This window comes from Arachis hypogaea, chromosome 8 (assembly GCF_003086295.3).
Source record: "Arachis hypogaea cultivar Tifrunner chromosome 8, arahy.Tifrunner.gnm2.J5K5, whole genome shotgun sequence".
Lineage (NCBI taxonomy): Eukaryota > Viridiplantae > Streptophyta > Magnoliopsida > Fabales > Fabaceae > Arachis > Arachis hypogaea.
Genome location: NC_092043.1, coordinates 50,976,099 through 51,000,088, shown reverse-complemented (window position 1 = coordinate 51,000,088; position 23,990 = coordinate 50,976,099). Strand labels below are relative to the sequence as shown.

Here is a 23,990-nt window from a genome sequence, read left to right as displayed (position 1 = left end):
TGACAATATTGCACCACTAGAAGTTTTATTGAGATTAATGTTTATCAAATACTTATATTAATTAGGGCACAACTCTTAATGGCTAAGTTTATTAGTCACCAAAAAAAGCCGATTGTAACATGTAGCATGGGCATTCAATCCTACAATTGCTACAAGGCCTAAAATTTCAGCAGCTGCTGAAATGAGTGTGGGAGTGGGTGCAACTCGCACAGACAGAAACCGATTCTTTTGCAATAGTGGCAGAATGTTGTTGACATGAGATGAATTAATGTGTTAGGTTTAAGCTATGCAATGCAATGGTGTGGTGAAGGCTTCTTTCAAGCTCGTGGCACTGCTTTCATTTCTTCGGTTTTTCCCTTCCTTTGATGCTCTGTTTGTTGATTTTTGAATGTGAAATTGTGAATGGATTAATAGAAATCAAATAATTGATTTTTTTCTGCTTCTCATTTATAATTCCTGAAATTTTTGTTAAAATTTTCTTGCTGCTGCTAAAAATGAATTAGGGATTAGGGATTACTTGTTGCTGTTTTGTAATTAGGGATTATGTTCTGTTAGTTTTATTGATTTCAGGTTTAGTGTGATTAGGGATTACTTGTTGCTGTTTTGTAATTAGGGATTATGCTCTGTTAGCTTTATTCATTTCAGGTTTAGTGTGATTAGGGATTACTTGTTGCTGTTTTGTAATGTTTGTTGCTGAATGCTAAAATGGAAATCAAATCAAATGCTGTTTGTTGCTTCCATATATTTTCTTTGATAGTATTTTTCCATTATAAATTCTGGTTTTGAGTCAAAACTTTGCATTTGTTTTGTCTATAGTTTGATTTGAGATCATTAGATCTGATCCGATCCTATTAAGTTCAAACTATTCGTTTGGATTTTTGGTGTAGAATTGTTGGTTACCTGTTTGAAGTGTGTATTTCTTGTAATTGGATCTGTTTTGAACTGGATTGTGATTTTATGCTGCATTAGGTGTTGATAGTTCATCTTGGGTGTAGTTTTGGGATCATTTACTTGTTAATTCTCGGACATTTATTTTAGTAAGGATCTTCTTGTACAAATTTGTTATCTTTCTTTAGGTTTTTTATAGATTTATTTGTAATAAATTTATATAAATGCTGGATCATTTTGAACATGTCAGTTGGCGGAATTTCACTTTGTAGTATATATCATTATATCTTAAATGGTTTTTGAAGTATTATCTTTGAACGAGGTGTTTTTGTACTCTTTATTTTTAGTTAGGCCATTTTTAAGATGGAGTATTAATTTTTTTTTTCTTTTCAGTATATATGTAATCCCTTAGTTAAATTTTTCTTTTGCTGAAAATCATCACTAAGTTGAATTTTTGTTGCTGATTGAACCTTGAATTTGTTGCTGTCTTGTGAATAATCACTTGGTATAAATATTTTTTGTTGCTAAAAATCATCACTAAGTTGAATTTGCTGTTGATTATCATCACTAAACCTTGAATTTGTTGCTATCTTGCTGAAATAATCACTTAGCTAAATTTTTTGTTGTTGAAAATTATCATAGTTGAATTTATTGCTGTAAGAATAGATTTGAATTTCGTTTTTAATGAATTTGTTAATCATTAATTTAGTGATTGTGTTATTTATTGCTCTCTTTTGTTCATTTAAATTGAAAAAATATTCTGTAATGATGACTAATTTATTATCTCTTTTTGTATCATTAATTATGTCTAAGAATTAATATTTGATTGTTATTAATATGTTTGTAAAGATGTTCATTTTAACTTTTCATTTTAATTTTATTTTTATACTTTTATATTTTTATTTAATTATGACTAAGTGAACCAGTGACCTGGTGACTCGATGATATGACCGGGTCAATTATCGGTCGGTTATAATGATGCTTGAAAATTTTATATTGAAATATTTTTTTTTAGTTTCAAATTTTCGGAAACATAAAAACATTACACAATATACACCTCCTCCAATATTTGGGCTTAGAAGCTCCTTTGGCATAATAGACCTCACCATTGCCGTACATGTTCTGGCAACTCCGCCGGTGGGAACTCAAAATCCTATTCTACCCTGCCACAGCCACTCTCCTCCGAACTCCAACCACATGCTTCCTGCATTCCCTTTCGGACCCACCCCACTGGAAACCACCATCACCACCACCGCCGATTGTTTATCTTCAGAGTCTCCTCAAGTTCCGGAGGGACAAGCCCGCCATCGAAGTGGAGCGAGCACTCGACCTATGTGGGTTCCAGCTTAGCGACAACCTCGTCTTCGAAGTGCTTAAACGGCATCATTCTGATTGGAGACCCGCCCTCGTGTTCTTTAATTGGGCTTGTAAAGCGAGTCCCGAGCGAAATGGGTATGTGCCAAGTTCCGTCGTTTTCAATGAGATTGTGGATATTCTCGGGAAGATGAAGCGGTTTGAGGAGCTCTACCAGGTGCTCGATGAAATGTCCCATAGACAGGGTGTCATGAACGAGTTGGTTTTTTCCACATTGATTCGTAGGTAGATTAAATGTTCTATTATAGAGCTTTGGATGTTTGATTTTCTTATGTGATATGTGATCTCAAAATGATTCCTATTAGCTTTTCTGAATTCTTTAATATCACTTTGGTACATTTTAAGAGCATTAAGTCAACTAACTAGGTGTCATTTAAATATGTGAATGGTTAATTTTGGGTGCTCTCCGATTACAGGTATGTGGGTGCACATAAGGTGGAGGAAGCTGTTGGAATATTCTATAGGAGGAAAGATTTTGGATTGGAGATTGATTCTAAAGCATTTAGGACACTCTTGATGTGGTTGTGCAGGTACAAGCATGTAGAAGATGCAGAAACTTTGTTTCGCAGCAAGGTGAATGAGCTTCCACCTGATATAAAGTCCTGGAACGTGATCCTCCATGGTTGGTGCATCTTAGGGAACACACATGAGGCGAAGAGGTTGTGGAAAGACATATTGGCATCTAAGTGCAAGCCGGATCTTTTCACTTATGCAACATTTATCAAGGCAATGACCAAGAAGGGGAAGCTCAGCACTGCACTGAGGTTGTTCCATGGCATGTGGGATAAAGGTTGCAAGCCCGATGTTGTGATATGCAACTGCATCGTTGATGCTCTTTGTTTCAAAAAGAGAGTTCCCGAGGCATTGGAAGTTTTCAAGTGCATGAGCGAAAGGGGCGTTGAACCTAATGTGGCTACTTACAACTCCTTGATCAAACACATGTGTAAGATTCGGCGAATGGAGAAGGTATACGAGCTAGTGAGTGATATGGAAAGGAGGAAGGGGAATTGTTTGCCTAATGCTGTTACTTATAGCTACTTGCTGGGTTCCTTGAAGGAGCCGAAGGAAGTTCCTGTGATTTTGGAGAGGATGGAGAGAAATGGGTGTAGCATGAATGATGATGTTTACAACTTGGTTTTGAGGTTGTATATGGAATGGGATGACCAGGATGGGGTGAGAAGAACATGGGAAGAGATGGAAAGGAATGGATGGGGACTAGATAGGCGATCTTATACAATCCTGATTCATGGGCACCTCAAAAATGGGAGGACGAAGGATGCCTTGCGCTATTTTAGGGAGATGGTGTCTAAGGGAATGGAGCCTGAGCCAAGAACTGAGAAACTATTGAGTTCCATGAACATTCAGTCAAAAGAAAGAACAGAAAAACAAAAAGGATGATGGTATTGGAGTTATCTAGTGATCCAATTCTTCCAATAACTTCATTGCCATTGGTTTGGGTTCTCTAAGTCGAAAATTGCCAACAGTAATATATCTTTGAAAGGCATTGAGTGCTAATATACTGAGACGCATAGGATGTTGATTTGGTTGAATTTTCGAACATTGAGATATTTTGCCAAACTCTTTAGATTGCCAAGAAGCAAGGAAAAAAGATAACCCGACACCAAATTTTAAGATTCAAGATTTTATGTTAATTAGAGGGTCCAGAAATTAGAAGGCTGGGGTTATTTCGCTCCCTTATCTGTTTATGATAGCTGTGTTAGTTGGATAAGCTTACATTTTCTCATCCAATTAAGCACCTCGGCAGATTTTCTACTAATATTTAAAAAAGAGAATTCAGCCGGTGGAAGCAATAGGAGGAACTATCTCAACTTAGTCTCAATCAAACAGTGCTTGGAAAATGAGAGAATGTACCGCTGAAGAAAGGAATGGAGGATTTGAAGAGTGATAGAGTTTGAAATGGAAGTTTCTTATAAAATTGATGCGTGTATTATGTTGGTTGACTTTGGCCTCTGTTTGTTTTTCTTGATTCTTTTTGTTTTTAGTAAGTAAATGTTTTGACAGTGAAGGCATTTAGTTTTTGAAGCCTTGAATTAAAATTATTTACAATTTAGTCTGATTGAAGAGATCTGGTAATTTGGAATGATTTCTACAATTTCTTAGCTCAGTTTTGCAGCTTCAGTATCATCGGAACTACACACATGTGATCAAAAATGGAATTTGTATATTTACAGCTTAGTGATACAATTCTTGCATGAAAACCAAAGCAGGGAAATATCAAAGATGAAAGTGCCATGTTACATATCAACTGGCTTCTGTGAACAGGACATGGTACTTTAGCTTTGGATCATATTTCTTGAGGTCAATCTTCCTGCTCTTTTTCTTGGCATAGAAGAATCTAGTCCCAGCTGCTGAGACAAGCCTGATGATCTTGAAAAGCAGCTTCTTCTTAGAACCCATCCTTCTCCTGTGTGTTCTTGTCAGGTTCACCTCCCCTCTTTCTACTCAATCTCTGCCCAACAATAATATTGAAGTTTATTCCTTTTATTAGAAAATCACTGATAAAGCTTCGAATAAAACTTTGGATTTGATTGTTGGAATACAAATAGTTTGTACCTTTCTCTTTGTGGTGTTTGGAGCATATCTTTTGGCCTTACAAATAATGGGGTGAATTTTTGGCCTTCTAAACATCTCAGTTGACAAATAGCCTGAAATAACAAATGAGTGATTTTGATTCAGAGAAAGTTGAGAAACAGAGTCAACTATTGGTGATGGTTAATCAGCAAATAGTTGTAAGCTTTATGAGTTTACACTACATACAGTACTTACCTCTGGAGAACACAGCATGGGAGAGGGAAGCAGAAGAAAAATGAAGGTGATGAGAGAGGAAAGGATTTCTTTTGTGACAAGAAAGAGTTAAGCCTGTTTTTGGACAAAAATGTGCTATAGCTATAGCTGTCGCCATCTCTCTCTGTTTCTTTGTATCTGACAGCGTATGGGTAAAGATGAGATTTTAACTGCTAGCTCGCTTTGATTTCAAGTAAAGCTTTCTTCTGTGTTCTTTACCGCCACTGTTTTGTCGTGTTTATTTATTTGTTTTACTGGTTTCGATTGGAGATGATGGTTTTTTTTGCAGCGTTGAACCCACACCCCCTCAAGAGAAGAAGAATGAAAATCTGGCCACAGTGGGAGTATTATTTTAACCACCATAAAAATATTTATAAGTAGAACTCCGTTAATAAAGTTGTTAATAATTTTTAATAGTTTTATGAAACAAATTATTTATTAATATTAATTGTTATACATATAAACAGTGGTAAGATTTTTTTAATTTAATGTTACAATAATATACATTGATATCAAAAATTAATAATAAAATACAAAAATAATTGTTAACAAACCTACAATTTAATAATTAAAAATTATTGAAAGGTATCTTACAAAAAATTATTTAATTATTAAAATTTTTTTAAAAAAAATACAATTTATTTAGTAAAAAAAATTTATTAAACGATATTTTGGTAAACAAAATTTAATTACAAAAAATTAAATTTTTGTTAAAGTCTATTTTTGTAAAAAATAATTTAAACACAAAAAATTTATAATGAATTAAAGAAATTTTTTTAAAAAAATTATAAAAAAAGGAAGTGTATATTTTACAAATAAAATTGTCATTATTTTAATTTTTCTCATAAAAAGAAAGTATAATTTTCTCTATATTTTATTATTAACATTATTGTGGATGTCATTATTATTTATTTTAATTATTATTAAAAGCTCGATTGATTGATTTTGTTAATTAGATTTTTCTTTTAACTTTCATAATCCACGAACCATGAAAAATTATTACATATACTATATATCATCTATATGAGACCTTAGCGGAGTTACCACTTTTAAATTAAAAAATAATAATAACCTGCACAGTATTAACGACGCCATTCCGTTAACCCACTGAATTGATTATTGGGACCCATTTGTTATTTTTCGGCAATTTCGGCAACAAATTAAAGGCACGGGAGAATTCGTCAAATTTAAAACTAAAAAAAAATATTTCAATATAAAATTTTCAAGCATAGTCATTATAATCGACCGATAATTGACCCGGTCATATTATCGAATCACCAGGTCATTGGTTTACCTAATTATAATTAAATAAAAATATAAAATTATAAAAATAAAATTAAAATGAAAAGTTAAAATGAACATCTTTACAAACATGTTAATAACAATCAAATATTAATTCTTAGACATAATTAATGATGCAAAAAAAGATAATAAACTAGTTACCAATACAAAATATTTTCTCAATTTAAATGAACAAAAGAGAGCAATAGGTAACATAATCGCTAAGTTAATGATTAACAAATTCATTAAAACGAAATTCAAATCTATTCTTACAGCAATAAATTCAACTCGTTCATAATTTTCAACAATAAATTCAACTATGATAATTTTCAGCAACAAAAAATTTAGCTAAGTGATTATTTCAACAAGATAGCAACAAATTCAAGGTTTAGTGATGATAATCAACAGCAAATTTAACTTAGTAATGATTTTCAACAACAAAAAATATTTATACCAAGTGATTATTCACAAGACAGCAACAGATTCAAGGTTCAATTACCAACAAAAATTCAACTTAGTGATCATTTTCAGCAAAAAAAAAATTAACTAAGGGATTACATATATACTGAAAAGAAAAAAAATTAATACTCCATCTTGAAAATGGCCTAACTAAAAATAAAGAGTACAAAAACACCTCGTTCAAAGATAAGACTTCAGAAACCATTTAAGATATAATGATATATACTACAAAGTGAAATTACGCCAACAGACATGTTCAAAATGATCCAGCATTTATATAAATTTATTACAAATAAATCTATAAAGAACCTAAAGAAAGATAACAAATTTGTACAAGAAGATCCTTACTAAACTAAATGTCCGAGAATTAATAAGTAAATGATCCCAAAACTACACCCAAGATGAACTATCAATACCTAATGCAGCATAAAATCACAATCCAGTTCAAAACAGATCCAATTACAAGAAATACACACTTCAAACAGGTAACTAACAATTCTACACCAAAAATCCAAACGAATAGTTTGAACTTAATAGGATCAGATCAGATCTAATGATCTCAAATCAAACTACAGACAAAACAAATACAAAGTTTTGACTCAAAATCAGAATTTATAATTGGGAAAATACTATCAAAGAAAATATATGGAAGCAACAAACAGCATTTGATTTGATTTCCATTTTAGCATTCAGCAACAAACATTACAAAACAGCAACAAGTAATCCCTAATCACACTAAACCTGAAATGAATAAAGCTAACAGAGCATAATCCCTAATTACAAAACAGCAACAAGTAATCCCTAATCACACTAAATCTGAAACCAATAAAGCTAACAGAGCATAATCCCTAATTACAAAACAGCAATAAGTAATCCCTAATTCCTAATCCATTTTTAGCAGCAGCAAGAAAATTTCAACAAAAATTTCAGGAATTAAAAACGAGAAGCAGAAAAAAAATCAATTATTTGATTTCTATTAATCCATTCACAATTTCACATTAAAAAATCAGCAAACAGAGCATAAAAAGAAGAGAAGAACCGAAGAAGTGAAAACAGTGCCACTAACTTTTGTACTCATGCAATGGTCCAACTCACCATAAGAAAGGTCAAACAATAGGACCACTTGTCTTGTAATGTATGGATAATTTTTTTGTATATTGAAAAAATCTTGGTGTAATACTCAATTATTGAATTTTATGATGTTTTTTTAAATTGTGGGAACAGTACAATACGCCCTTTTTGGATACGCCCCCTTGTTACTTTTTTTTTTCTTGCATGAGTGATTATTATTTAATAAAACGGAAAGAGTACATAAAGAGTACGCAAAAATAATAAAATTTTGAAAGAATAAGGAAAAAAAAGAAAAAAAATTATTGATTGTTGATTGATTGAAATTGTAAATTATGAAGATAAAACTGAATATATATAATTGAATTTGTAGAGCGTAAGACTTTTTTATTGTTGTCATGGACTAAGATAAAAAAGTAGTTTAATATCATTTTTTATTTTTAGTTATAAACTTTGATATTTGAACTTGTTTATGAATTTGTTATATATTATTTTTTCTTCTGTAAGAATCGCGCATGCTGAAATTTTACCTGTATGATTCTACTGCCAGTGACATTGCCAGTTTTGTTCGCCCAAGTATTGAGACTGAGTTGGCAAAGAGTGATTGAGGAAGACCATTTGATAATATTTGTTCTCATTGTGCTCAAGCTAAACCTCATAAATTGTCTTTCCTTCATTCTTCTATATAGCACTACTACTGCTTGTTTTCTCTGATGTTTGGAGACCATCACCATATATCTCTCATTTAGGTCATAGATTTTATGTGACTGTACTTACTTACTCTAATGTTTGGCTTTTATTGATGCTTGTTTACTGCCTTTGTATAATTTCAATTTTCTAAGTAAGGAGGGAAAAAAAATTTCACGTTTAGTTCCTATTTATATACATTAGGCATATACTAAATCACAAAAAAAATATTTATAATAAAATATTTATAATAAAAAAATTTGAAATGTACTCCTCTTTAGAGTACTCATAATCATAGTAGCTAGAATCTCGATTTAACTCTTAAAATCTTCCGATATTACGATTTTAAATGAGTTTATCGATTTTACGAAATTTATACTAAGTCTGACGATTTTACGATTTAAATCTTGTTAAGATTTTACGTTTTACGTTTTTTATTTACTTTTTCGATTTCACGTAAAATCTCGATTTTCTCTACCTTGCTCATAATATATTTTAAGTCAATTTTAAATTTTATAAAATTATTTATAATAATTAAAAAATGCTTATATGTATTTTAAAATTTTTATCAAGGTGAGAATAAAAAAAAATGCTTATAATAAAAAAATTTGAAATGTACTCCCTTTTATAGTACTCATAACATATTTTAAGCTATTTTAAATTTTATAAAATTATTTACAATAATTAAAAAAATATTTATAATAAAAAATTTTAAAATTTTATAAAAATATTTAATTTAAAATTATTGGTAAAATCTTAGTTGTACTCTATTACAAAATGAATAATTACAATGATATAAATATTTTATATAAAAATTAATAAAAAAATTCAAATTTCATATAATAATCTTTCGTCTATTTTTGATAGTTTATACATATTTTAGAAAAGTCTCGTAAATTTTTAGATAATATTATTTTTTTAATTTTTTAAATTATTGATTGTGTAAAAGTATATTGTATTTGGAATTTGAGTAAATGTATTCTTTGATGCATTCAATTTACTTACATAGTGTAGTAAATAATAAATGGAATCAAATTATGTTATTTCTCACGTATCCTTATAAATCGACCTCATTTGGTTCGATTTATATGCATATGAAATTAAATTATGTTATTTACTTACATGCATATACAAATCAAAGCTATTTATTTTGATTTATAGGTATATATCAATTTGTATGCAATTCAAATTTATTTGGTACTGATTTTCATAAATCTAATTTGATCGATTCGATTTACATAAAAATGAATCTTGACACATTTAGATAGTCATTTTCATTTTTGAGAATCTGAATAATTTTAAATGTCAATTGATTTATTCTACTAATTTACCGTATGTAAGTACTAATAAACAATGTCGACGTGGAGCACTAGTAACTTAGTGCCTCCTCATTTTTGGGATACAATGGCGAGTGCTTATATTATCAGTATGAACTTCATATATAGTTATATACACATCAACACATGCTAGCAAAGTGCTTGTTACCTGTAAAAAAAAAGTGTTTTTTATTAATGGCTAGTATGCACAAATCACTTCACCATGCTGGCCACCGAAAGCCTCTTGATGGTTGATGCCTTCGGTATCTCCGACCCGACAAACTAAAGACTAATTCGTCGCGGATCTAAGTATACACAAAGCGAGATTCGAATCCCTGACACTTGTTTAAGCGGACGAGTGAAGTGACTGCTTGAATAACCCTAATTGATTTACATAGCTTATAATTTATTATTAAGGTTTAAGTTTGGTATACAAGTTATAACCTTTTGTTGGAAAACGCTGGGGTGTATAAACATTTGAATATCTTTGCACTTTTTACAAAAAATACAAAACTGAGCACACATGGATGCTTTGATTTTCATATAATGGCTGTTACACATCTAACAAAAATACATTAATTTCTTTCGATTATTCATAGATTTAGTTAATATTGATTTGAAGGTGAAAATACAAAAAATTACCACCTTGCACAACTTTAACTCCCTGGATCATAGGATGACATGCAACTCTTATGGAAAAACCACAATTAATTAAAAGAAAATATAGTAAATAATGAACTGAATTAATTGAAGACGACTTCTTCATGTGGGGATGATAACTTGTGAATTATTAATTTATTAGATTATTTGACATATTTGACTAAATTACTTAATATAATAAGTATTTATATCTTTAACTATCATCTTTATATAAAAACATCTTCATGTGAATAGGCACCCTAATTAAAATACATTGTGATCTTATTCCCAAAATGAATATCTACTAAGGCATAGTACTTAATATAAAACATGATATGCAAAAGTATAACTACAATTCTACAAATGTTTCTTCCTCCTGTTTGCTTCTTCTGTATTGTGAGCCCTCATTTACAATATCTTGCAACCTCAAATTTATTCTGGATGAGTCAAGAGGATTCGTGTATAAATGTTCAATTAGATTTTAACATTTTGTGGAAGGTAAGAGGTGCCTTGATCCATGGGAAACGGATCTTCTTAGGTTGATTTTTCACATATCCTTGTTAGGTGTGATCTTTTACCTTTCATTTAAAATGTGGAATCAATACAAAACACTTGACAAGCAGAATGAAAGGTGAGAGATTACACATGGAAGTTCGTATGAAAAATCAACATGAGAGGATCAATTCCAAGTTGTAAACAAACTTTACAAGGAAATTGTTTACTTTTACTGCGCCGCGGTGGAAGTAGGAGGTATAAATCTCATGAGGAAGCTTGACAGGGACCAAATGCAAATCACACCAAGGAATTGTAGGACATTCAAAAGGGTACCCAGAGAGTTATTTATAGCCATGTTGTGTGAGGTCATCTCAGCTCCTCTAACTGTAAATGATAAAGCAGTCACCAGTTGTGCTGCTCTATTTAGTTGGTGCAATCTATACACCTGTCAATAACAATCTATTAGTAGAAGTTGTTGATGTAAATTTGCATTAAGATCTGTATCATTGAGTTATCTCAGTATCAGATGCACCAGATTTATCTCACTGAATCTAGGCATAGTCCTTAGTTCCTTATTCATACATGACTCATCAAATGAAATTTTTAGTCAATTCGTCCAATTAAGAAGACCTAGAGAATCAAAATGCTAATTTAGAGTATCAATTAGGCAGGCAAAACTCAATAAGGAAAAGGAATTGGATTGTACATAATTTGATCAGCATGGAATTGGATTGTACTTACTTGGAAGATTAATGGAATAGCAGACCATGAAGGTGATTTTCGATATCTTGCATACTGTTCAAATGCAAATTGGACAACTATACCAACCAGGTATGGAGCAAGAGTTGCGGATGCAGCAGGACCAGTCCACGGCCAGACCAAACCCATAGTGACCATAGGAATTACGAGACTAAGCACCAGGGTAGCAACAGAAGAGACGCGATGTCCCAACTGAGAGGGCAGAGTATCTTGACTGGTTGTAGCGGTTTCTTGTTGCATGGGTCTCCTTAATCGGTCTAGTAGATAAAGATATACCGCAACACCACAATAGAAAATTGCTTCTGTGAAGAATAATATGAGGAAATCTGTAGATGAAGAAAGCAGTCAGTTCAGAGAAGAGAGCCAAATATGTATAAAGAAAGAAAGAAAGAGAACTAAAAAGATTTCAAGCAAGCAATTATACATGCAGACCCCAAGCATTACTACAACTACTAAGTCAGGCTTTTCCCCGCTACTCGGACTAAAAAATTGAATTTCTAAACCAGGTTCAATATTTGTAAAAGTTTTATCAACTTCAGCCCAAAATTTATGATGAATTATGCTTGTGGTTTAATTAAGTCTCCTTTTCAGTCCAATGACTATTGTTAATTGATTTTATATCAAGAAACAATAATTCCAAATTAATCGATGAGCAGCATATCCACGTTCAGAAAGTCCAAAATGCTCCCCTAGCAATATCCAATTACTAAATACCCCAACTGAAATTAGTTCCCCTTTGCTCCACAGGTTTCTTCACCAGCAGATGGCACATATTACCCACATCGGTTCAATAAGTTACTTAATATGAACCACATCCAAATGCAAGAACAGTATTGCAGAGTGAAGACAAAACAATGCATCACCAAAACACATACAATGAACAAACACAACAGAGAGGCTTTCTTCCATCGAAACTTTACCTGTTAACAAAGAGTCTTCGAAAATGATGGAGAGCACTTTGCGCAAATAGAGTGAAGGAAAAATGAAAGAAGCAACAAGGACCGCAGGACCCACAAACCACAAGATGCTATTTTGACTCTTTTCTGATTTTGACGATGGTGTCTCCTTGTCTTTTCCATATGGACGGTTATAGAATGATATAAAGCCTGGTTTTCCATCACTTCCCAATAAATTAAAAGATGAGTTGCCAATGGTAGATATGTCTTCAGCAATAGCATCTTCGCTTTCTGGAACTAAAGCAGCTTCATCAAGCTCAGTGCTTTGTGGTTGATCCTCAGAGACAGCAGAGAGAGCATTATGAGTTATGACTGTTTCTGGAACCTTCCCTTAAAATTTGGAATTCCATATATAAACTTGAACTGGCATGATTTGTCTAACCATGATAGAAATACAAAAAAGAACATTAACTGAGAACACTTCCAGAGGATTTCATATATGTCAGGAAACCCCTAGATCACATCATTTGCGCTGATGCAGGTACAAATTAGACTTGTGAACTTCACACTCTGTGCCAAAGGATTCCCTCCATTAAGCAACAATTAAATATCTGATGGAACTCTCATGAAATATGCACATGTAAAGCCTTTTCAGCATTAAAACCTCCAATAATACCATGATTAACAGTTCTTACTGGAGGGAATTTTCACTGAAGTGTGAAGTTCAGGGGTCATTTGCACTTTTCAACCCCAAGATCTAATTAGCACATGGACCAAAGTTTAAAGGTGTAGAGCCATTTACCCCCCTAATATTTATAAATTTCTACAGCTAACAGACTTATCTAAGGAGTAACTTGTAACATTCATATCTCTAAAAGAGGAAGAAAAGGCAGCTGACAGAAGCTTATTGCAGAATGCAGAGATTCATGAATCACCGAATAGATAAGCAAGCTACCTTTAGCATATATTTGCAGCTAAGCAGCAGTTTGCTTGTTGACAAACAACCCTTGTGATAATCTTGACTGAATATAGAATGAAAAGAAAGCCACACAAGTTGAAGAGTAAATCAAGCAATACTCAAAGATAATGAAGCAGAACCGGATAATGAAATGAAGTTTAACTAGAAGATAGCAAGAGTGAGTTACTAAAGTAGCAAAGCAAGTTACACAATTGCTTGATTAGTAGTTTAAATATATGGAAAGCTCTAAGTAGACATCGTTGAGATTCATACATGTCATGCCTATCATCACCATATTGAAGAAAAATAATTATATATACAGTCACTATTGGAATGCATACATCCATTTGACCAAGTGAATTGCGACCATTAGATTACATATCTTCCACTTTCGTGCAAGTTCTACTGATGAACGAAAATTCAGCAGCGAAACCATATCCAGTCTTAATCCAATGCTAACAGGGAGATCCTCATTCTGCAACTTCAAGAGCTACACCGAAATCCAACAGATTTGAAATGTCCTCTAAAACCAAAAGCTGTCTATCTAAATCCAATAAGTTGTGTATAGTTGAAATCAATCAAGGCTTAAAACTAGGGAGAAATTCTTGGATGCTCCTAGCGCGCTCTTACCGTCGAGTGTGTCACCATAACAACACTGAAACCATCAAATTGGAGACAGCAGCTAGCTAAACACACAAGATAAGTTAGGTAGCAGCTTTTTCCTCTTTCAATTTTTTCTTTTGAGCCCTAACACTAAGAATAGCTATCACCAAGTGAGGGCCAAATTGCACACTACCTCATGCAAAAGCATAACCATAATCAACAAATGCATAAGCCATACATACATAACCCTATTCAAGTAACTATTAGTCAATCCAAGCACTAAGTTTTCATGGAACGAAAATGGATACAAATAATTACACCCTAAACATGAAATTAATTAATAAAACAAATTAACACAGGTCATAATTAGGGGTGATTGATATAAAAACGTACCTGGAAAAGTGTTGTACGGTTAAAAGGGGAAGGAAGAGGAGCCACTAAGCAAGAAGAAAATGATGAACCGATTCTGCTACTGCTTCCCATAATCATAATCATACTAACAATACTAATGATATGTTAGTTAGTGTGATTGTAGAAGCTGTAGTAGCTTCGAATTAAGCTCAACCTGAGAAGAACAATTCCTGAACGAACATCAACCCATATTTGATGATTTTGGGGGAATATTAATATTAAATTAATATTAATACGAATTAGTGATGATAATTAAATAATATTATATTCGGCGATTAAGCCTAACCGAACCGGTTCACAAAAAAACCCTAACAAAACCAAAACACCTAGCCGCCTCTCAAAACACTCACTCTGCACTCTCTACGGCACTTCCTTCCAGCACCTCCCAGCGCCGGCGAACCATTCCTCCAGCACCACCTCGCGGACAGATAGGCCCTAACTCGGTATCCTCTTTGCTGCTCTTTTGCAGCAAGTCTTTGAAATCTCAGTGGTAGCCACTGCCGCATCTCTAAATTAACAGTTTTGGATTTGTTGAAATGCCTTCCATGGCTAAGGGAAGCCATGGCCCTTGTTCTACCGGAAAATTCTCTAATGGAAAACAGAATCGTCAAACTGAGTTCTCTGCACGGTATGGATTTCTGCTTTGGAAAAAGAGAAAGGAGGGAGGGGGTGGAAAACTTGACTTTGTTGTTTTTTAACATTTATAGTTGTTTCCTTTTTCAGGAGGCAAAAGATAGCACAGCAGAGGAAGTCTCTCCCGATAGCTTCTGGTATTGGCTGAGCTTGATTTTATATATTTCTTCCTTGTTATGTTTTTCCTAGTTATTCGAAGCTTGTGTTGTGATAATTCGGATTATGCTTCTCTTGTAGTTGAGAAAAGACTCATTGAAGAGGTCCAAAAGAATGATATTTTGATTATCGTTGGAGAAACAGGAAGTGGGAAAACCACACGTAGGTCACATCTTATTTTTTATATAATTCGTGATTTAGCTTTTCTATAAAATTTAAGGAACAAAGGCTTTTAGACATAGCAGGTTTTCACCATGTTCTATGTATTCCATTTTACTGTGTAGAGATTCCACAGTTCCTGTTTGGTGCTGGATTTTGCCGTGATGGAAAAGTGATTGGGATAACTCAACCGAGACGTGTAGCTGCCATTACAGTTGCAAAACGGGTTGCTGAAGAATGTGGTGTTGAGTTGGGCCAGAAAGTTGGGTACTCTGTTAGATTTGATGATACTACTTCCAGCTCAACAAGAATTAAATATATGACAGATGGATTGCTTCTAAGGTATACGTGTAACATGGATGTTTGGATATCTTTTTCCGTTTTCCATTAAGATTCATTTTGTGAGACTTTTACTGGGAACTTGGCCAATCAGAATTTGTTGCTCTTCTCAATACTGAAATACAGAAGAAATTATGACTTTGCTTTGGTGGAGGTGTCTTTCTGCCATTTGTTTTAAGTTGTTTTCTTTAAGAATGGACTAACCAAACCACGTTCTTCACCAATCGCCCTCTTTGACATGGATTTTAGTTGTATATGATTTGAAACACCGATTTCAATTTGAAATATTTGTTTTCTGTAGATTGTAAGTGCAGCTTTTTGTATAGGATAGCTGATGTGTTTCTTTATGCTTATAGGGAAGCATTGTTGGATCCATATCTTTCCAAGTATTCTGTTATAATTGTTGATGAAGCACATGAGAGAACTGTCCACACTGATATCTTGCTGGCCTTGCTAAAAAATGTACAATCTGCTCGGTCAAGATCTGTTGCTGATGATCAGGGCATTAACTTTGGAAAAAAGAATGTGAATGTTGGCATGTCACTGGAGAAAGAATACGGTGGTCAGAGCAGCAGTTTTCTTAAAAAGGATAACCACGACAAGTATGCTCCATTGAAGCTAATAATTATGTCTGCTAGTCTTGATGCTCGCACTTTCTCCGAATATTTTGGCAGTGCCAAATCTGTTCACATCCAAGGGAGACAATTTCCTGTGGATATATTTTACACATTGCATCCAGAAGAAGACTATTTAGATGCTTCCTTGATAACAATATTCCAGGTGATAGGTTTAATTAATAACCACTTCATTTAATCTAATATAATGCAATCGATATTTTACTTGATTGTAATGAGAAATCTTTGGATATTTTACAATGCATCACTCTTGGTTTCTACATATGCATTTATGGTATTTACAGCTTCATAACTCATGCGATGGCTCACTCCATTCATTCTCATTAGCACATTGAATCATCCAGCGATATTGCCGCGTATATATTATAAATTAAATCATATGGTATACGGTTATAACAATGTAGTGAGTGATGGATGACTGAGAAACAAAGTTCATAGCTCTGTTGCTTAAACTCATGTCATTGATCTATAGATTCATTCAAAGGAGGGCCCTGGTGATATACTAGTATTTCTTACTGGTCAAGAAGAGATTGAATCAGTTGAAAAGCTTATCAATGACAGACTCACTCAGTTTCCTGAAGGGAGTCAGAAGCTTCAAGTTGTGCCTATATTTGCAGCTCTTCCATCTGAGCAGCAGTTGCGGGTCTTTGCACCAGCTCCGTCTGGGTTTCGCAAGGTATCTCATCATTGGCTCTGTCTCTCAACTGATTCAATAAAACTAAAGGGAAAATATATTTAAGTTAGACATTTGTAAAATTGGATTCACATATTTAAAATGATTGATATATTTGGTCTAGGTTTCCATTAAATATCGTGAAGCATTCTGTTTTGTCTGACCATGTCTATAATTTAAAGTAAAATGCGGGTGGCCTCATTTTAGAGTTGAATATGCATATGCACATGCCTTCAAATTCATATATAATCTATTTTCAAGTAAGGTTCTCTGTAAGTGCTACCAGCTTTTCCATAACAACTACCTTCTATGATTTGGCAAATTTCAGCTCAGCTAGACATAATCCCTATGAACACTATGATTTTAAAAAAAAATAATAATAATTGGGCATCACCTGTTTAATGGGATCTGATGCAAATTTTAAATAATAATCTTTATCGAATGGGTACTCACTTGCTTTTAGTTGCATTCAAGTTATCTTTCTGTTTCTTTCTTAGGTGATATTGGCAACTAATATTGCTGAGACATCAGTAACAATTCCTGGAGTAAAGTATGTAATAGATCCTGGCTTTGTCAAAGCACGTTCTTATGATCCTGGAAAAGATATGGAATCTTTGATTATAGTACCTACATCCAAATCCCAGGCACTGCAAAGAAGGTATGGTGCAAGATTCTGTTTTAGTGTGCTTAATGTTGATTGTTGCTTTAATTTAGTCAACAAAAACCCGACAAGCTTTTCTCTGTTTAACCGAGGATGTCAGTTTTCCAGTGTTAATGTAGTTTAGTGTAGAAAACCTTTTCCGCACATCACACAGCATTGCTGAACAAATACCTTTTAGATGCAAATCTAGCATATTGTTTCTGGTATATTTTTCAATTTATTTTTGTCATGTGTTTTTTTTTTTTTTTTTTTTTTGCTATGCATGTCCATTGGGAATCTCTTTATTGTAAAGCTTGTAATATATTTTATCAGAAAATGAAATTAAACTGAGTGATGTAACCTTTCATTTCTTTTTTCTTTATGATGCCTTTTCAAGTCTTGAACTCTCTTTTCTGTATAATAGCTCATTCTTTAATTGTGATTTTATGTGTAGCTGTTCTTACATATCATATGTTGGTTATAATGAGTGATATCATTTGCATAGTTACTCTCGCTAAACTATCTTACTGAAATTAACATATACATGGAATTCTTTATTAAGTACGAGCAAACTGATTGTTAGCTTTGTTGTTCAGTGGCCGTGCAGGGCGTGAAGGACCTGGAAAATGCTTTCGTCTATATCCAGAAAGTGAATTTGAGAAGCTTGAGGATTCGACAAAGCCAGAGATTAAGCGGTGCAACCTATCTAATGTGATTTTGCAGCTTAAGGCCTTGGGTGTTGATGACATATTAGGGTTTGATTTTATTGAGAAACCTTCACGGTGAGAAACTTGTCAGCATTTTGGTTTGATTGTTTCCCTACATTTACATATTTATCAGTATTTATGTGCTCCATTTTTGCTGATAATTATTTGTCGTATCATTTTTTTTAGATATGTCTATGGTGAATCCTTTTTATTTTTAACATATGGTTTTTGATGGCACAATGGTAGAATTCTCCCTTTTCTGAACAAATTCTAACAAATTCCAACCAATATTTCAGAGGTAATGCCCATTTTGCTCTCTAAAATTGAATGAATGAGTCAATTTAGTACCTCATTTTTCAAAATGACAAATTCTGTCCCTCACTTTCAGAAATGTGATTCCCATGTTAGTCTTTGAACAAACTTCCGTGTCACAACCATTAGTGTACTGCTAATTTGGTTAGTTAAATCTACTGTCATAGCTGGTTGACGTGGAAACATTTTAATTATGGTCAATATGGTGCTTGAAGTTGGTTCGTGTGTCTTATTGATGTGTATCAATTTTTTTTAATTAAGACCTATGGACCAATATTAAATACCATTTGAATACAATTAAGAAGTGTTACACATTAAAAAATTATTATAGTACCGGGGTGGCATTTAAATGTTCACTTCAGCATTACCCTAACGGATGTGAGACGAAAGTTTCGTTGTTTCTAAAAGTGGGACACTTACTTGGTCATTTTGAAAAGCTGGGGATCAAATTGACCCATCCAATCAATTTCAGGAATCAAGATGCACATTACCTCAATATTTTAGCTTTTGATAAATAAATAAAGAAGGTGGAGTTTTGTGATTAATTTTGGAAGAAAAAACACAACTTTCTGAATCCAAACAGATCCAAAAGATTCTATTCTCTTCAATATAACATCAACCACAACCACTTTCTAAGGTAGTAAAAATGAGTTTTAATGGTTCATTCCACTTATTATCATAGTGCAACCTGAGAACAACATATATGGTTGTTTGCACTGTGGTGCACATTATACTACAATCTTGGTACAATGACCACTATTCGGAAGCATACATGAGGTAAATAAAAATTTCTGTTTGACTAGATGTAATTTCTGATCTCTTTGATAATATATTAGTGAATTATTCTTCTGGCATCCCTTGTTAGTGAGCTTTTGAAATTTCTTTTGATCTCTTGTAAGCTGTATCATGTATTGTACTGTTGAACTGAAGTAGCCGCGTTCAGGGTCAGGGATATATATATTACTGTTTCTATATGCTAATATACTATGCAAAACATTATTGAAAGCTTGTTCCCCTTCATGTTTGAACAGGACAGCGATTATCAAATCATTGGAACAGCTATTTTCACTAGGTGCTCTAACAGATGACTGTCAGCTCTCTGATCCTGTTGGGCATCAAATGGCTCGGCTGCCGTTGGACCCTGTTTATTCCAAAGCTCTTATCTTAGCTAGTCAGTATAACTGCTTAGAGGAGATGTTGATAACCGTAGCAATGCTGTCTGTGGAATCCATATTTTATGCTCCTCGGGAAAAGCAAGTAGAGGTTTGAATAACGAATTCTGATTCTACTGCATATCTGTTATATTCTCTTTGATGTTACTATGAAAAACAAGGCTTAAAAGGATTTTGGTCAAATGCCTGTCTTGTTTTCCTCTTGTCCTTATAATTTTTTTGGTTTTCGTTTAGTAAAATTTCAAAGTTGGTTATTTAAGTACCTACAATTAATTTGCTTGCTGATGTGATATGTCTTGCCACGTTAGCATTCAACCTGCCAGTTCAGCACTTAACGGAACAAACTAGGACTAAAATAGGTAACTTTAATTTTACTCGACTAAAAAAAGAAAAATTTTAGGGACCAAAACATAAGAGGTGTTTCGTAGGGAACAAAAATTTATTTAATCCGACAAACAAATATGAATATTAATCATTGATGGTATACTTCCATAGTCTACCCTCTATTGACTATTTAACAGAATGTGTAAATAGTGTATAAATGATTTATAAAATAAGCAATGAATTTCTGTAGGAAAATTCTAGTGTTGGTATAATTACAGGTATCATTCATTGTCTATTCCTTGCATGCAATTGAAGTTACTGTTTTTCTCATCTTTTTACTAGGCAAGAACTGCAATAAAATGCTTCTCTAGTCCGGAGGGAGACCACATTACTTTGATTAATGTGTATCGAGCATCTAATGATTTCTTAGAGAAGAGATCAATAGAAATGGGCAAAGCAAAATTTGAAAAGGCTTTCAGAAAGTGGTGTAAGGATAATTTTATTAGTAGTCGTTCTCTTAGACATGCTCGTGACATCCACAGGTAGTTGTTATATTAAATCTAAATGTCGCAAATTCATGATATCTTTAAGGGTAAATTACACTCACAGCCCGAGGTTTATCAAATTACGGTTTATTTGAATAGCATGCACTCACCTCCCCTCTATTTGTGTCATTATATTGAAATGACATTAAATAGGTTGTATAAAGTCATTTTTAACTCCACTCTCTTTAGGCATAGAGAACTTGTAGAGACGGAAGAACAATGGCAAAATCTCTCTTTCTTTTAACATTGTTATGTAGGGCATTTTTGTCATTTCAATTCAGTAAAGTAAAATAATACAAAATAAAAAGTATTAATATACAGGTATAGGCACATGTATAAAGATTTGATAGTTACATTAATACCGGGAATCTAAGTGTATTATTTAGACGAACAATTGGTGCAATGCAGGGTTGGTGAGTGCATACTGGTCAAAAAATGTGGGTAGGGGTGAATGTAATTTACCTTGTCTTGCTTGAAATCTACTCTATGCATTCTCATCTCTGATAACTACTGCAGGCAAATTAGGGTACATGCTGAACAAATGGGGCTGAATCTAGCTTCTTGTGGAGATGATATGCTTCAGTACCACAGATGTCTTGCTGCTTCCTTTTTCCTCAATGCGGCCGTAAAGCAGCCTGAGGGCACATACAGGTGGTTGTCTATTCCCTCTATTAAGTTCAAACTCCTGTGGAATTTTATATTTTTATTCTTTAGCATTTTGACTTGTTTGCTAATTGGCAACTGTATATAGTGTTCAACTCAGATATTCATTTTACTTATATGGAAACAATTTTCTGCTTTGTCACGACATGGCAGGGCCTTGGCAAGTGGGCTGGTGGTGCAGATCCACCCATCTTCTGTATTATTCAGGCAAAAACCAGAGTGTATTATTTTTAATGAACTTGTTCAAACTAATAGCAAGTACGTTCGGAATGTAAGCAGAATTGACTACCTATGGTTAACTGAGCTGGCTCCTCAATATTATGCTGTGAAAAATTAAATTCTTCATGGTTTTGCCAAACAGGTAATTAAAACTTTCTTTATTTTTGCATCTCATTTGTGCTTTGATAATTTTGGGCAGTTATATACTTTTATTATGTTAATCTTTGCCATTTTACATGCATAGAGAATAAAGCAACTTGCTAAAGTAGCCTTGAAATTCCCAGAAGTTTCCTATATCTTTGTCGCCTATAATAACTGCTGATATCAGCTTAGTAACAAAATGGATCTGATTAGCTTGTATGTCTCTAGGTTTTCTTTCTTCCCAAAAATCCTAGCTCAATGGAACTGATAATCTCATGTACTGTCAAATTGCGTTGCACCTAATCTCAAGATGTGAAACATAATATGCTAATGATTGTGCACGAGTTCAAACCCCTTCACCTGGAAAAATTAAAGAAATGATTTATACAAAATTTATTCATTCATTCCACATATCAATGGCACTGAAATGATTGATTTTTATCGTAGGACATTTATCTATTACAGCAAGATCAGTGAAAGCTTCAGAATGTCTATTTTATGGATGTTGCCTATCGACATTATATAAATGACAGCAATTTTAATGGCTTGTCTTTGCTATCATTACTTGTCTAAAACTATGGAGATGCGGCTGGATCCTCCAATGACATACACCTCTTACTGAGTTGTTCCTGCTTTATTTTCTACTACTTGGGTGGTGACTGGTAACGGGTGAGTGATGGAACCGCAAACCTTGCTGTCGATGGCTACATTTGAGGTGGTGGATTAGCTTGAGCAAAGGAATTGAGTTAGACCGGTTAACAAATATTTTGAGCTGCCTAATTCTATCAAACTTAAGGTGCTAGTGGTATTATTTCTCTAACTTATGAGTTCAATAATCAGTGTGTAAAGTTATTTTTTCTAGATCTGCATATTTATCTAATCTTGTATATTAATTTTAAGGGTAGAATATGTTTTTTGTCTCTAACGCTTTAATTTTGTCCTTAACGTTTGAAATAACTTTTAACTTTATCCTTATTATTAAATTTTAGATGGTCAATCATTAATCAACATTTTAATTCTAAATTTATCCTTTTATTTTTTTTTTATTTTCAATGTCAATCCTAATAATTCAAAAAATTCACCCCTCTTAACCCCGAATCCCACTCTTGACCATTGCCAAACAATCTAAACACTCTTCACCTCCACTGCCACCAACTTACAATAATCATGTCATTGATCCACATTTTTTTAAAAAGAATGTTCAGTTATGGTCCACACTTTCAAAAACTTTTTTTAATTAGTCTTACGATACCTTCTAGCACCATTCTATCTATGTCCCTCCTGGTATTGGCTCGATTTTCCATGAAGAGCACCAATAAAATGTATCCTGCACTCTACTACAATTTCAAATTTTTGAAAGAATGTTTATAACGGTGGAAAATTTGTTGCATAAAAAATAATCTTCCTGCCTTTAGTTGTTGTTCTACCCACACCACCAACCTTAACCATCCCACACTGCCATGTCAACCCCTCAGCCATCGCAGCCACCTAACTCAACAAAACAATAGGAACAATAATAGAAAAGGAACAGGGATAGAAAAAGAGAAAGAAATTAAGAAGCCAGCAACGCAGGGGTGGAGCTAGAAATTTTTTTAGGAGGGGTTAAATTAAAAAATTAGAGACTTATACATACAAATTATTAATTTTGGGGCCATTGCTCCCTTCCCTCTAATGTGACTCTGGAAGGCAACGTAGAGGCAGAGGTAGTGATGCAAGACAAATCCAAAAAGTAACACGGGATGGTGGTAGAGATGGAGGTGCGGAAAGGAAAAACTTTTTATTTAATTTTAGCTCTTTAATTATGAATGTATGATTCTTTGTTTGTTTTAGGACAAATAAAAACTTAAGTTTGGTGTTATAATGCATGAGCATCGCTTCATGTGTTTTGTGGAAGACTATCAAAGATTATCTAAATAATAGAAGCAAACTCAGAAAGGTACTCAAGTCAAAGAGGAGGCTAAGTGAGAGAGCAAGCAGAAACAGAGAAGGAAGTAGGCAGAGGCATAGCGTGCCACGTCCTTCACGCTGCACAC

General features: G+C 33.4%; 2 protein-coding genes, 2 long non-coding RNA genes and 1 pseudogene across 5 annotated transcripts; 2 read left to right on the top strand and 3 right to left on the bottom strand.

Moving 5' to 3' along the window:
* The first annotated feature begins 63 nt into the window (after nt 1–63).
* LOC112708201 (putative pentatricopeptide repeat-containing protein At3g15200) lies at nt 64–4,344 on the top strand. Its single transcript, XM_025760375.3, has 2 exons — nt 64–2,487; nt 2,679–4,344. The coding sequence occupies exons 1-2, from the start codon at nt 2,006–2,008 to the stop codon at nt 3,658–3,660; spliced, it is 1,464 nt and encodes a 487-aa protein (XP_025616160.1). The 5' UTR covers nt 64–2,005; the 3' UTR covers nt 3,661–4,344.
* Nucleotides 4,345–4,424: 80 nt separating this feature from the next.
* Nucleotides 4,425–7,805, bottom strand: LOC140174883 (uncharacterized). The gene is made up of 3 exons (XR_011864992.1): nt 5,050–7,805; nt 4,837–4,928; nt 4,425–4,732 (listed from the first exon to the last, which is right to left on the bottom strand). It is a non-coding gene; the product is annotated as an uncharacterized lncRNA (long non-coding RNA).
* Nucleotides 7,806–10,707: 2,902 nt separating this feature from the next.
* Nucleotides 10,708–13,322, bottom strand: LOC112708200 (uncharacterized; annotated as a pseudogene).
* Nucleotides 13,323–13,754: 432 nt separating this feature from the next.
* Nucleotides 13,755–14,768, bottom strand: LOC140174916 (uncharacterized). The gene is made up of 2 exons (XR_011865061.1): nt 14,622–14,768; nt 13,755–14,311 (listed from the first exon to the last, which is right to left on the bottom strand). It is a non-coding gene; the product is annotated as an uncharacterized lncRNA (long non-coding RNA).
* LOC112708199 (pre-mRNA-splicing factor ATP-dependent RNA helicase DEAH10) lies at nt 14,467–22,980 on the top strand. 2 transcript variants are annotated; one of them, XM_025760372.2, is made up of 13 exons: nt 14,467–15,267; nt 15,363–15,409; nt 15,510–15,590; nt 15,713–15,929; nt 16,283–16,706; nt 17,034–17,237; nt 17,732–17,892; nt 18,471–18,656; nt 19,925–20,156; nt 20,732–20,931; nt 21,451–21,585; nt 21,751–21,958; nt 22,405–22,980. In XM_025760372.2, the coding sequence occupies exons 1-12, from the start codon at nt 15,176–15,178 to the stop codon at nt 21,932–21,934; spliced, it is 2,163 nt and encodes a 720-aa protein (XP_025616157.1). In that variant the 5' UTR covers nt 14,467–15,175; the 3' UTR covers nt 21,935–21,958; nt 22,405–22,980. The 2 variants fall into 2 exon arrangements, with proteins under 2 accessions (XP_025616157.1, XP_025616158.1); XM_025760373.2 differs by having other exon boundaries at nt 14,932–15,267; nt 15,724–15,929.
* Nucleotides 22,981–23,990: the final 1,010 nt, after the last annotated feature.